This window comes from Balearica regulorum, chromosome 2 (assembly GCF_011004875.1).
Source record: "Balearica regulorum gibbericeps isolate bBalReg1 chromosome 2, bBalReg1.pri, whole genome shotgun sequence".
NCBI classification, from domain to species: domain Eukaryota; kingdom Metazoa; phylum Chordata; class Aves; order Gruiformes; family Gruidae; genus Balearica; species Balearica regulorum.
Window position 1 is genome coordinate 52,459,565 of NC_046185.1, and position 14,125 is coordinate 52,473,689.

Genomic DNA, 14,125 nt, shown 5'->3' on the forward strand with positions numbered 1-14,125 from the left:
AATAAGCACTTGGCAGAGGGAGAACTATGATGCCAGGCTAGGAAATTTCCATAAAGAAAAAAAATATCTTTTTTTTCTACATTAAAAAAAATGGGTTCCAAGCTCCATGCATCTCTCTCAGAACAGTGGCTATAATGCATAGTAGCTGCTGCAACTTCACATGACTAAAATTAACCTTAGTATCTAATAAATTTTATCTGAGACTCCTTACACAAAGCATTTTCCAAGTAAGCTGGACCTTACAGCTTATTAAAGTTTCAAAAGCAATCGTTGATGTCAGGATTTCATGGCAAATGTAAGGAATGCTTCAGAATGTTTTTAAAAACCTACAACCTCTCATGAAAGATTTAGGAACAATGGCAGAAGACTGCTTTTCTGCAATGTTTCTGACATGGTTTCACAGAAGGGGATGAAATGTGGCGTTAAGGTCTGGAGGACAAGGTCCAGACTGAGGATTATAAGCACCTTTGATTTCCATTGCTATTTACAACTATGTTAATGGGAATGTTACATATAGATGGCACTGGTCTAACATCTCCCAGAACAAAGCACAGGGCACGTTCTGAAATGGGCCTGCCTTAAAATCCTTGTTGGTTGAATAAGCCCTCTATTATCTAATGCTGAACAATTAAACTCCTCTGGCTTACTTGCTACTCCACTCATCTCCGAATTGCTTTAAACCCTTAATGAAGAAATATTTTATATTCTTTCTGGAACATCAATAATGATTTATAATACTGCTGGGCAGATTAATACCTAGTAGAAATGCTTTATTTTGGTGGGTTTTTTCCATTTACTAATCAGTTCAAGATCTGTAACAGAACCAATTTTTCATCCTTACTACTATCATCATTTTCCACGATGCCAACTACCTTGGAAAACACTTGTTCCCACACTTACCTGTCAGCCAAATTCATAGTTTTATGAAAAAAGATATTCAGTCTTTTTGACAAAATGCATGTTCCACAAAACTCTTATTAATTAGGCCATTGTCTTTAGCCTTACTGTGCCTCATTATCATCTTTCACCATCATGTTGCTGAGGATGCCAAGAAGTCGATTTCTTCATCCTGTTTCTCCTGGAACTGAATCAGTCCTTCCCTTCTCCCTTGCAACCCATAGGAACTACTGGTGCATCTCCATAGCTGTCAGAAACAGGCATCAGGGTCTCACAGAGCTACCAAGTCAATTCTTTGCTCATAGGTACCAGCTACACAGGCCCAGAGGCATTTAAATATGTAACATCAGCAATGCCAGAGCAGAGTTGTGAGTCATTAGGCTCGTTATCAAATTATATCAGACATGATAGATGGATACAAAGCTGGGGGGGAGGCTTGTCAACAAAGATAAGTAGTGCCGCATTTAATCAGACTAACCATCTGTTTGTCTATCAGATAGTTTTTGTTGACCAGCTCTTGACACTTCCCCTGCTCAGTGGGGGAGCAGCTCCTCTGAGGACGGCAGTATACACCAGAGTACCCCACAATCCCACATCCCCAACCAGACCCAGCAAGGGCTTGTCACACCACAGCTCCCACCTAACTCAGGCCAGGGGGATTTCTGCCCTAGGTCCAAAGGTTTACAGTGTGTAGTAGCATATTAAATGTGTTTAAGGGAGAAATAACATCAAAGCACAGAAGTACAAAAATGAGGTGTTTTCAATAGTTATGCAAAATATTGCTGGTCTGGACCAGAATTTGAGCAGTGTGGTTAAATCAGGGCATTTATGCTTTATTGTAATTTCTTCCCTGTTGAAAGGTCTTTCTGAATATATTCTAGGTAGCACAATGACATGAGGGAGAAATGAGAGAGTAAATTCAAAACAGGGTAAAGGAGCCAAAATACATTAAATCACTTTTACTAGCCTGTTAAAATGTGTACCAGTTATGAGCCAGGCAGGAAATCTAGGTGCACACATGCCTGTCTTCAATCACCAAGAAGCATTCTTGTATTAAAATTCTAAAGCTCATAAGCATAACCAATTATGACATAAATGTTTGGGTTTTTTTCCCCTATCTATTAGATTTTGAGAAGTAAACAGCCCTCAGAGCTCCTATTGAGAACAATGGTCCTGGTGGAGCCAAGGGCAGAATTTGTCCCTTAATCCACAGAGAAATAGATAGCTCATCTTCTACAGTTGCATGAGCATATTTTTTCTTAAATGAAAATTCTGAAAGCATCAGTAGGGATAAAGAGTATGTGGATAGTTAATATTTAAAATGCCAGGGCTGCAATTGGCTTCTGCCCACACAGAAATCACCGAGCTTCGACTGTGGTTAATTGTGGAATCAGAGACTTGTTTTAAAATGGGCTTTTAAGGCAGGTTCAGCTATGGATTTAATTTAATTACAACAAGCATCAACATATTTCTAATAGAAGGTCATTAGCTGAAATGACTTTAGATAATTTTGAACTGACCTTTTTCACTGAATTATTATGGCACGAAGGGAAAAAAAATCTCTTACCTAAAAGTGCATTTTTTCCATGATCATCTGGCAAAAACCGCTTGTCAACAGCGCAGACTAGAATGTGCTCAGGAAGGTTAGGAGATTTGGCTCCTACTAACAGGAAGCCTGCTGGGATATCAATTTGCTCCATGCACAGCGATACTAACCGTAAATCCTTGCCTGCTTGACAAAAACCTAAAAAACAAACCAAAACAAATGATAAATCTGAACAAGATTTCATGTAATTTTCTTCTTTTTATCAGTTACAAAAGCTTCACAACTCGATGCTGTAACTGGGGGTTTTAATATATCTTTTTCAAGGGAAATAGAGGAAGTGGAGATAGCATCTCATCAGATCCACTAGCTCAGGGTTTCAGAGACCATAGATAACCATTATTTTAAAGAGATCCTGAACACATTCAAGCAGAGACATAAGTCACTAAAGACTAGACATCAAATGGCTCAGAAACTCAATTTTTCAAAAGCATTCAAAATAAGGAGGAAAGTTTGTGATTTTGTAAGAGAAAACAGCTCTTAAAACATGCCAAAGAATATTTTTCTTTGCCAAATTTTAGTTTACAGTCTTTTCAAGAGAACCAATTTTGTCTTTATTGCTTGTAACATGCTGGCATTTGTACAGAACCAGGACAATTACTAAGTAATACAAAGGAACGGTAACAACTGATGACTGAAGTTTAGTACTAACTACTAAAGGAAAATTATTTTTAAATCTAATTTTTAACTTGTCTGTACCTTTTAGGAATTCCAGCAAGTATAATTCACTGGTTTTAGAGCTGTACACCATGTTTTCTGTAAGTCTCCCATTGAGTGTCCTGAGGTATCAATGGACTGCATGACTTCAAGTCTCCAATTAGTTGGGTTTTTTCCCCACCCAAATACACATATGCACACAAAATAAGAACATAATGTTGGTTCTTGTGCTATTGGTCAATGTAGGGCTACAGCCAGCGGCAGAAGTGGGCAAAACTGGGGACTGGAGTGAGCTTCTGCTGTTCCACGTCCTGCAGCGAGCAGGTGGCAGGCTGGGACGCAGAGCCCAGAGCTCTGGCCGAGCACTGCCATGGGGCCCTGGTGAGCTCAGGACTCGGGGTGAGCTTGGCAGCCACGCACCATGCAGCCATGGTGGGGATTTTCAGAAGGTTGGATAGGACAGCTTAGAGCAATTACGGGAGCTCTGGAGGTCTAGCTGGTCCAATCTTTTGCTCAAACCAAAGCCAACTCCAAAGTTAGATTCTTTTGACTAAGTAAATTAACAACGGTATTCAAAGACTCTGCCATTAGCCTCAGCACTGGACTTACAAGGAACCAAATCACCCATCACTTTTTTGTACGGCTCCATCATATTATTTTTATTGAGTAATTTCTACTTTCAAGCAAGGAAAAGACAAGTGTGAGAGAAAGCAACAGTCCTGTGGCTTCCTCTGCAGGAAAAGATACAATCAACACCAGGCTTTCTGACTTCCCTTAGGCAGAAGTCAATGAAGCACTACCAGGTTTTATGAAGAACAAGACTCTTATGTTGCGCTCCCCTACAATTCTCACTTCTCTAGCTGCAAGATGAGTGCTACAGTCTGGCCTCACAACTCTCCCCTGGCAGAAACCCCCGCTATTTCAGGATGTCCAAAGACATCTCACATTCATCCACTGACCATCTCTCTCTTGCTACAACCATAGAAATATCACAACATAGACAAGACATGCATGCATCTGCATGAATTAATATTTTGAAATAAAGAAAATCTGTATAATAATGTGTTCTAATATTGTTCTTAAAAACAAACATATGAAACTAGATTTGAAATTACTGTAATATCGAGTAAGACTTCAGCTATTAATGTATATTACCTACACTTAATTTAAAGTATTATTCAAGTAGTCCATAGTAGTAACAGAAATTGTAAGGAAAAATCAAAACACTGGAGAAAGACACTGACTAAGCATCTGGAAATGCAATGCGATCACAGCTTAACGACGTATCATCTCAATCATTATTAACATCTGTGTCTGCACTCTTACCTACTGCGCTAAACCCCATAGTTTAAAACTTCAGCAAAGATGGTGAAAGCTAATGTTGTTTTTTTGTTTTTATCTCAAAACTGTACCAGGCAAAGCGCATGTGCAAAATGGAATGCACAGAGTCAGCTAGCACGAGCTTTCTGGCAAGCAGCAGCTTGCTGAAAACAGGATCCGACACAATTTCAGTCTTGTGCCTGCACCCATATTCTGCTGAACCAGTTCTTGGCTGAATACTTTCTTCAGTTATTCAATCAGCTCAGTCCCAGCAGCAGCTCATTCGAGCTGAAAGCTAGCTTGGACTCGCCCCTCACACATGCCGTCATCCAGCCAGTGAATTAAAATGAAGGGCCTAAAGTTTTTATTTACAAATCTATGGATTATAACAATAACTTACCAATAAGAAGTTACATATGTTTTAGGGGAAAGGCATTAAACTCACATATTTAAAGCAAAATTTATTATTTTCTGATTAGATGCAATTTGGTTTTCATACGTTAAACTTTTTAAGGTGTATTCCTTAGAAACATATTGATCCTAATCAAATGGAAGCCTAGGTACCATGCTAAGTATTATCTACACTCTTCAACGTAATTTAGAATGAAACAATTGCAGATAAATCTAGGAACAAAACTCCCTCACATTCAAAACAGAATTTGCTTATTCAAATGCTTATGCCATTTGGGTATTATGTCCAGAATTTTCAAAACTAGCCTTAAATATTTAGGCATTCAAGTGAAATCTGAGTAGCTCACATGCTTAGAAAATATCACTCTACATCTAGATTTAAAATAGAAAAATTACCCACTGCTGACAATGTGGGCAAACAGGAAATCTGCAGATAAGGATTATGAAACAGCAACTACTGTAAGATTTCAAGACAGATTTAAACCTGTGCTTTTACATAATTACTCTTTAGCCTTGTCTCCACCTAAAAATTTTCAGGAAATGCCCAGAAGCACAAACACTGACTAAAAAGAGGCTTTTGAATGAATTGTTAGCAACAGCAATACTAGAGACAGAAGCAAAGACTCTGCTATCATCAAAGGAATGTAGGGAAACCCTAAGAAACCCATCACAACATCTTAACAAGTTTATAAGCATTACTCTGTAACATCTTAGCAGTACTCATTGAAACAAACTGATGTATCTCAGTCTGCCATCTCAGGCAACAGCAGGCTCTTACCTGAGAGACCTGATTGGAATCTGTTTAATATTTCCCACCATTTAGGATATGTAGGACTGTACTGGAGAAATGCTACATCCTGCCTAATCTGCAAACAATACCTAAGATTCACACCCTGTATCGTCTCTTACTCCACCCCAAGTGCTCTCAGATCCCTTCCATGCTCCCCTTCTTCCTCCTTGCACAATCTCCTCCGGCATCTTTCTCTACTTTGGCTGGCGACATCTCTGGATCAGAGGTATGTATGTGTAGACTGGCTGGCCAGCACATGCCTTTGTAATGTTCAGGCTGTGTAAGTGGAGAGCTATGATTATTTTTCTCCCCCAGGGGACATTAGTTTTGGGACACTGCTGTCATCCAACTGGCTCCCGAACTTCCCAAATCTTGCTGAAATTCCATTCCTTTAGTATCTCTACCTCTCTGCCAAAAGTGGCAGAAAGCAGATACCAGCTTCCTGACAGGCAGCAGAGCAACTGCTGAAACCTCATTTTCCGAGGAAGCGAGACAAGTAACAGGGCTGGCACTAAAAGTAGTTTCCTCTGGCTCCCCTTCTGCAGAGGAGAAAGGGTTCCCGATGGGTGAGGAGCACAGACAGACCCTCAGAGCCTCCAGCCGCTCTTCTCTCGTTTATTCAACATCTGCAACAAGACAGCCAGGGAGGGCTGTGGAGCTTGGCCAGGTACAGCCAGGGTTCCCTTCCACCAGGAGATATGGAGAGAATGCAAATCTGCTGCCATGTAGTAAAAGTCTTGAATTTTCCTTCAAAGACAAGCAGATGGTATGTTTAAGAGCCCTTTGTTATCCTTCCTTCCCTTGGCTTTTGAGCCTGCAAAGCCCTCTTCGAGTTTTAGGTTCCTGCTGCTTTTTTTTTGACTGAATGAGAAAATTCCACATACAAATCATTAATTTGGAAGCAAGTAACTGACTGTGGGGAGAAGAAGGAGGAATTAACCCCTTTCTCATGTAGAGATATCTAAAATTGCATTTTTCTAACTAGCAAGCAACAGAAAGACCCCAAACTTTTTTTTTTTCTGTTTTACATTATTTGTCATTGCCATTTAATTATCTGTGAGAGAGAACCATTTACACATTAGGAAAGACAAGACATGATGTCTCTGTACAAGCAGAACTTGTCCTGCCCATGTTTAAGATTCAGAACATGCAAAATCTATTTACATTTCATAGCTATTAATTTATAATTGAGTTTGCACCTAAATTTCTATGTCAAGCAGCACTAACACATACAACTCTTAAGAAAAAAGGATGACACTTCAGTGTCACATTTACCTGTGTACCTTTTACAGGCATCTAAGCATGAAAACCCATGAGCCACTGTCCTGTTTCTGGCAAAATAAACCAGCTTCTCTTTATGAAATTGTTTATCAATGTGTTAATTATAAAAATAAAAGCACACAGCTGAGCTGTTCCATTAAAAAAAAAAAAAAATCATCTTCCCACAGGATCTCTGCTGTGTTTTAAATAAAGAACAGGCATTTATATTCTGATTAGAGATTTGCAAATACCAAGAGCAGTCACAAAAAAGAATAATGAATAGCTTTTACAGACATTATCTGCATTTCTTTGAAAGAAAATTCATTTGGTTTTGCTTCTGAGAAGCACATTTGCATTCTCCAATATCACTTTATTTAAATTAATCCAGCCCCATCTTCCTGAAAATGAAAATGTATCCCCTGTCAACACCTGGAAGTGCTGGAATCTTCTTTAAAATGAAATTTGTATATATTTTCCCTTTCCCCACCAGTACAAGAAGTAGTTTCAATGTGTGGTACCAGCCCCTTGTTGTACTGCAATAAATGGCGTATTTGCATAAGGAATTAGCTTCCAAGAATTACATATGAATTACAGGTCACTGTCACTTGCTATTGTAACTTCACAGTAACTGATCAGGTGTTAAGCACCTGCTTACCTAATTGCTTCTGAAACTACCTTGGCCTTTCTTTAAGCATCAGGTAAATTGAGGATTTACTAACAAAAGAAAGGTGCTACTATTGTGTTTCCCACAGCTTGCATAAAACACTATTCCACAAATTAGAAATACCCTCTTTTAAAGCTACAGCAAAGAAGCGGTTCAGAACAGCTTCTTGTATTGTTTTGTTGCATATTTGAGGTACCTGTATGAAAACAAAGACCTTATTTTCACTGACCAGGTAAGTTAGTTACAAAAGCTTGTGCTGAGCAGAAAAAAAAAAAAAAAAAGCCCCTCTAAATAAGTGAATCCCCCAAATTCCATTTCTCTTCTTGATTACAAAGTCTTTACTTTTATGACTAACACATGATTTTTATAACTAAGGATCAATGACAAATGCATTTCCTCTTTCCAATAGCTTAAGAGGAGAGTTAAGGGATCTAATATTATGGCCAGCTAAGAAGGAACATCCAACAAACTGTCACTTGTGAGGCACTTACTTTTTTTAACTGATGAATGAAGGCATTAAGATCTACTTTCTGCACCCATGTGACTGACAACTCAGCCATCTGAATAAAGAACAAGTCACCACAGAAAATAATACGATGGTTACGGCATAAATCCTGAATTCAGGAAGACCAAACAGCACAAATAGTTTAAAATGGAAAAAGGTTTCATCCCATCTGTGCTAAAAGGTGGGAAATGCGTTTTACAGCAAGTGGAGCTATGAACTGCAGGTTCTAGTACCAATTCTTTGCTCTTGGATAAGCAATTAAATACATGCCTAGTTTAAAGCATCCAGACACTTACAGTGACTTCAATTACTCTATCAGTATTATTTAACATTTTCCTAATGTTATTTATCTCTGTAATTAAATAACTAAGATAAGGGATGTAAACAATGGCAGCAATTCTGCCTTACGTCTCTGGAAGGGCATATTCATGAGATGAAAGATGAGCTATCAGATTAATATCTTGCTGAGATACGGTCCGCAGCACGAATGTTTGGGAACCTGGATGTTTTAAACACTTACGTAAAACTGTCCTAACAGATCATTATCACTGTTTTAAAAAACGTATTTTCCTTTTCCAGATACAAAACCACTGCTCTCTTAAATTAGCTCCTTGAGAACAACACAGAAGAGCGAGACAGATTTTGTAAATTCAGAATGGTAAACTTGACGAAGACTAACGAACAATCCTAAAATTCTGCAGTTGTAACACAGAAAACTTTCGTCTAGGGTGCTCTGATCATAAAAGACTTCTAGATAAAAATCAAAAGACAGAACTGCCCCCTGGAAGGTCATCTTTTCCCAGAACATACTAAAAAGCATAATATTCTAGACATACATGAACATATAATTACATATATTATGTAACTAGAGCATCACAAGGCATAGCCTTGTGACATGCAATATGCAGCCACAGCATAGAGATCTGCATTGCAGTGGCTGCTTGGCAGCTGAGCACCTCCTTGCAGTGCCACGTCAGGCAGGGCAGCCTTATGAAGCAATCCTCAGCAGAGGTGGCAAAGGCAGTGGCGAACATGCAACGGTTTGCACGTGAATGAAAGGTCACTTTTCAAGTAACGACACAGACAGTTAACTGGAAACTCACAACTGACATTTCTGATTGGGCGTGCAAGCTCAACCAGGGATCACCAGAACATGCGAGTGAGACTGAGAAAGATCTTGTGATGTCATAGAAAAAGCTCTTTCACAATTGAATGAATTGTGGCCTTGGAGCCATGTAAGGTTTTGACCCCTACTCTCGCTACTGGCAGACTAGTCCAGAACCCTGTCACCGATATAAACCTTTAGCCTGAATGCATTCACAACCATTTTATGCATGCATTACACTTCCACAGGGCCCTCTCCCTCTCGGCTTGACTGGCTCTTCTCCCTCCTTAGTGTTTTATCCTTGATATATTTAGAAGGTGTAACCATATGCCATTTCTTTCGTGCTGGTAGGCAAAGTGCCTTGTTAGATAGGACTTCCTCCTCTTACTATCCTGTTGGTTCTCCTCTGCATCCCACATGATTTATTTTACATTTCCTTAACAGAAGTGATCAGAACTGTTCCTGCTCCCCACACAAGATTCTGCAGCCTTTACTGATACTTGTCCTCAATTGAGAATACCTTCTTAGGAATACATCATTTTATACTTTCTCCTTCTCTGCTGCTACCAATTTACAAGTCTTTAAAGGATAGCAAATACAGTTCTGTGTGAATAACAAATTCTCCTAAGAATATTCCCCAGCTTCCCATAGCAGCCAGCCTTTCTATACTTTGTGTTACAGGGAACTGGAGGTACGTTGTTATGGAGAGTAAACATGCTTATGTAAGCTGCATTCAGAAGGGGTAAAGGCAAAACCATCAACATTTGCCACCAATTACCCCCAAAAAATTTTGAAGGATTACCAGTCACTACTGCTTACTTCTATCATCCCATATAACTGTACACTATAAGGAGGTACAAAATCATTCTACAAATTACAACTTTTTATGACCTCGGTACAAGGAAGCCCATAATTCAGGGAGATACTCAAGAAAATGTCAAGAACGGGGTTTGGACCTGGGAAGGGTTGTGTGTTTCCAAGTGCTTGAGGGGGGTGGGAGTTGTTTTTTAGAGAAGCGTATCTAATATGAATAGCTCTTCCTTAAGAAGTTACATCTTCAGAATAGCACAATTATGAGATAAAATGAACCAATTAGATCAAGTTTACTTGGTCCAATAGGTATATTCATAATGATCTGACCATTCCTTTAACACATTTAAAACCAAACAAAAACAGTACTGTTAACAACTTTGCTTATCTAGAACAACAACAGGGACAGCTGAGGGTAAACTAGCAATGGCCAGCAGGCAGATGGCAAAGACAAAACAGACAAGCTTCCACCGTTGTCCCTCTTATCCCCTTGGCAGCAGAAGGAACATCAAGTCTCTTCTCCTTTTTCTCTGTCCAAACTCTTCCTTCTGCCCATGGAAGCAACTAAACCCAGCTTTAACAATGTTTCTGGCAATAATTTGGGATATACTGAGAACCAGCCATGCTCATGCTGACTTAACACAACTTCTTTGAGGACAGTAAACCAATGATGACCGAAGAAAACAAGGGGCTTTGAGAAACTAATAAAGCGCCACAGCAAGTCTTAGACCCTGCTTTCAAATAATACATTACATTTTATGCCCTGAAACAAGTCTTCTTATTCCGTATTTTCTCAGATCTAAGGCTTTGACTACAAACTGTATTTCCAGACTTCTAGCTCAAGAGCTTCCAACTGTAGAGACTACGCATTATACTGAGAATTAGCTGTAAAGATCACACATGTAAAAGAATGGACACCAACCATCAGTAGTGCAAGACCCTTCTGGGGCAGGTTTTTGTGAATATGGGATTGGTGGACTACTTGAATCTGACATGTCTTCATCCTCCTCTTCATCTTCCATTTCATTAACAGTTTGGTTGGTGGAAAAGTCCAGGCTTCCATTTTGTGAATAGCGATGTACTAACTCTTTATCCAACTCTTCTACCTTTGGCTTCACATCTGAGCAAGAACAAAAAAATAAAATAAACTTTTCATCAGTACTTGCATTTAGCTCCTTTTAAAATAATCAGCATGCCATTCTTTCTCCAAAAAGAGGCCCAAGATTCAGATTTTGCGTCACACAACAAACTACTGTGCGGCCTTTTTTTTTTTTTAATGAAACATATCCCACCCTTTTCTCACACAGAAAAACAGCAATGGAAATGTGCCATACTTTCATGGTTACCTTCCGGCAAGAAAGGTGGCTGGTCAGGATCCAGGTACAGCTGTGAGAAGATTGGCCGTGGGACAACGCTGCTACATCTCAGAGAAGCTTCTATAGAGTTATGAAGAGCTTCTTCAAAACGGGCAGATTTTAGTTGCCCTGCATATGAATTCCCCATGATCTAAAAACACAAAGAAAACATCTAATAAGGAGATGGGAAAAATGCATACACAGACCATTTACAAAAGAAGAGTGAGGTCTTATTAATGTCCACCATGACAGTGATATAAAGTTAATAAGAAAGTATGCTATGGAAATAACACTTCTAACTAGTACTACATGTTCACATTTCTCTCTCAATCTGGTAGACTGTGTCCTCTTGTTTCAATAACAGCTTTTAGCACATTTCCAACACACTGCTTTGTGTCTTCTGTATACATGGCTTCTCAACAGCCTCAAGAACCTGCCATGGGTAGAATTTAATGAAGGGTAGATAAAGTCATTATTACTGTATTTTTTAGGACTTTCAGAGTAGACTACAGAAGGGTACATAACACAGAAAATTAAAACTGTCAAGTTTGGCTTCATCACTAGTTGTCTAACTGCATTAACATAATTTTACTTGTCAGTATGCCATCATTTGCAAAGAAATAATACACAGAAGGCATCCAATAATTTGAATTTTTGCCCTTGCTAATATTAACTGAAATTATGTGGAAGGCCAATCCTCTTGTGTTTTCAGGGTCTTCACCTCTTATCTTCAATGTAACGCTATGATTTAGATGTGGTCTGATCCATATAATTATCTAATCATACTCTTACAACAGAAGATGTAAGTACAAAAAGAGAGAAATCAGTAACATCCAAACCATACACAGCAAATGCCGTGAAATGTTTTTATTTTAAAATATGCTTTACATCAGTATAGTGAGAAAAATCATTTAAATATCTGCTTTGACAATTAACATTTATGTTTATAAAAATGATGAATTTATGAACTTCATGAAATATTCAAGCATAAATAGACCATTACTTCTCCTTCAGTGACATTATACAGCCCACAGCCTGTTATATTTGTGCACCCACATTAGGATACAGACTCTCAAATGTAAACATTTAGTATAGCAGGATGGCCGTGGAAGTTTTACAATCAGCTAAGGTAGACTCACTGAAACAGGAAATTTTCCACTTTACTAGATCATCATACCATATGACATTTATTAAAAAAAAATCCAGCAATCTAACATTTTCCAATATTGTAAATACAAGACTGCATTTTCAGAGAATTTTATTTCAACAGAGCTAACTTTTCCCAAGTTAAATCAATAGATCAAACCTTATAATGTTATCTTTGTACTTCCCTTCACTAGATGTCACCTAGCCCTATGACCAGGAAGAGACCTTGGCCAAGATGATAAGTTGGCATTTAGAAAAACCTACAATTCCGCTCCTGCTTTATCGCTGGGTTGCCCACGGTCCTCAGGGCCACCTGTAAAAGAGCAATAATGATGACATCCACTTACAGCAGCATTTCAGATCTGCTGGGATAGACAAATATCTAAGAGCTAAATATTGTTATACTACTGGAAGACATAGGCATCAAGTTTATCTAACTACTCACCTCCAGCCTGGCAGAGAGGCTCAGTTCCCTGTTCAGTTAGAGATGTTTTACAACTCTGGGCAAACAATTCCACATCTCTGACTTAGACCTGCTTTTAATAAATTTTGGGGCAACAGCATTTCCCTCCCCCAACTGGAGACAATTTCTTAATGGGACACGTTCAGGTATTTCAGCAATGAAATATTTAAAACAAGTATATTTTCTTTTTCATTCTGTAAATTTGGAATGGCAGGGAGCGTGTCCAAACACACAATTACAAAGTGAGTTAGGGAAAAAGTTATGCTGAAACATGTTTAACATTGCAGTACACTAAATCCTGTCAGGTGCCATTGAACAAAGAATTGATGAAAAACAGTTAAGTAACTGAAATCTCTGTTTTACTGAAATTAGTGATGATATTTCCATAAATGTCAGTGAAATAATGTCAAACTATTACATCATTAAATTGCCTAGCATAAGATTTCATTTCTGTGCTGTGGAATTTTATGTCAGGTACAATGTGCTTAAGGTAGGATTTCAGGAATATATTCAAACTATAAGACTTCAGTTAAAATACAGTAATAAAAAAAATCAATCTTTAGGAATCAGAAAATTTGCCATTCCCACAGCACATCATCTACCCAAAGTCTGCTCATCCTCCACGTTTTCCACAATCTGTATGTGGCATACAATCTATGCCAACTACTTTCATTTTGATGGGAAACTATTAATAAAATACACTATGCGCACGACAAAAAGGCTGGTGAGCCAAGACTGTTTAATTTGCTCAGAATCTATACAAATTTTGGAATTTTGCTAGAATCCATACAAAGAGAATTGCTTGGGGATGGCGACTGCTGTGGATTTACCGAAGAAGGTTGGTATTTACTACTGGAGGACATTGCTAGCTCGCCGAGAGAAAACAAGAGTGCAATTGGAAACGCCAAGTAAAGGAGAGCTTTAGGAACCCCAGTTTGTGCGAGCACCTCAGCAGGGAAGCGGGGCGTGAGAAGGCTCGTCGGGGATGCGCTCGGGCGAGGCGGTGGTAGCGGGGGGGCAGAGCGGCCGGGGGTCCCGCTGGGCTGCGGCGGGGGAAGCTGGCAGCCTTGGAGCCCACCGCTGGTTCCCTGGCGCTGGGCAGCTGATTTCCTAACGCCGCCCGAGGCCATTAGGGCAGC

The 14,125-nt window shown here is 39.1% G+C and overlaps 1 protein-coding gene across 12 annotated transcripts in view; it reads right to left on the reverse strand.

The window, feature by feature from the left end:
* GREB1L (GREB1 like retinoic acid receptor coactivator) overlaps nt 1-14,125 on the reverse strand; it is a 142,573-nt gene that overhangs the window by 52,497 nt on the left and 75,951 nt on the right. For 6 of the 12 annotated variants that reach the window (XM_075744272.1, XM_075744275.1, XM_075744271.1 and 3 more), the window contains 3 exons: nt 11,357-11,528; nt 10,945-11,142; nt 2,465-2,641 (listed from right to left, as the gene is read on the reverse strand). In XM_075744272.1, coding sequence (XP_075600387.1) covers nt 2,465-2,641; nt 10,945-11,142; nt 11,357-11,525 — 544 coding nt within the window. In that variant the 5' untranslated portion in view covers nt 11,526-11,528. The remainder of the gene's footprint in view (nt 1-2,464; nt 2,642-10,944; nt 11,143-11,356; nt 11,529-14,125) is intronic. The other 6 variants (XM_075744274.1, XM_075744277.1, XM_075744280.1 and 3 more) reach the window with 1 other exon arrangement.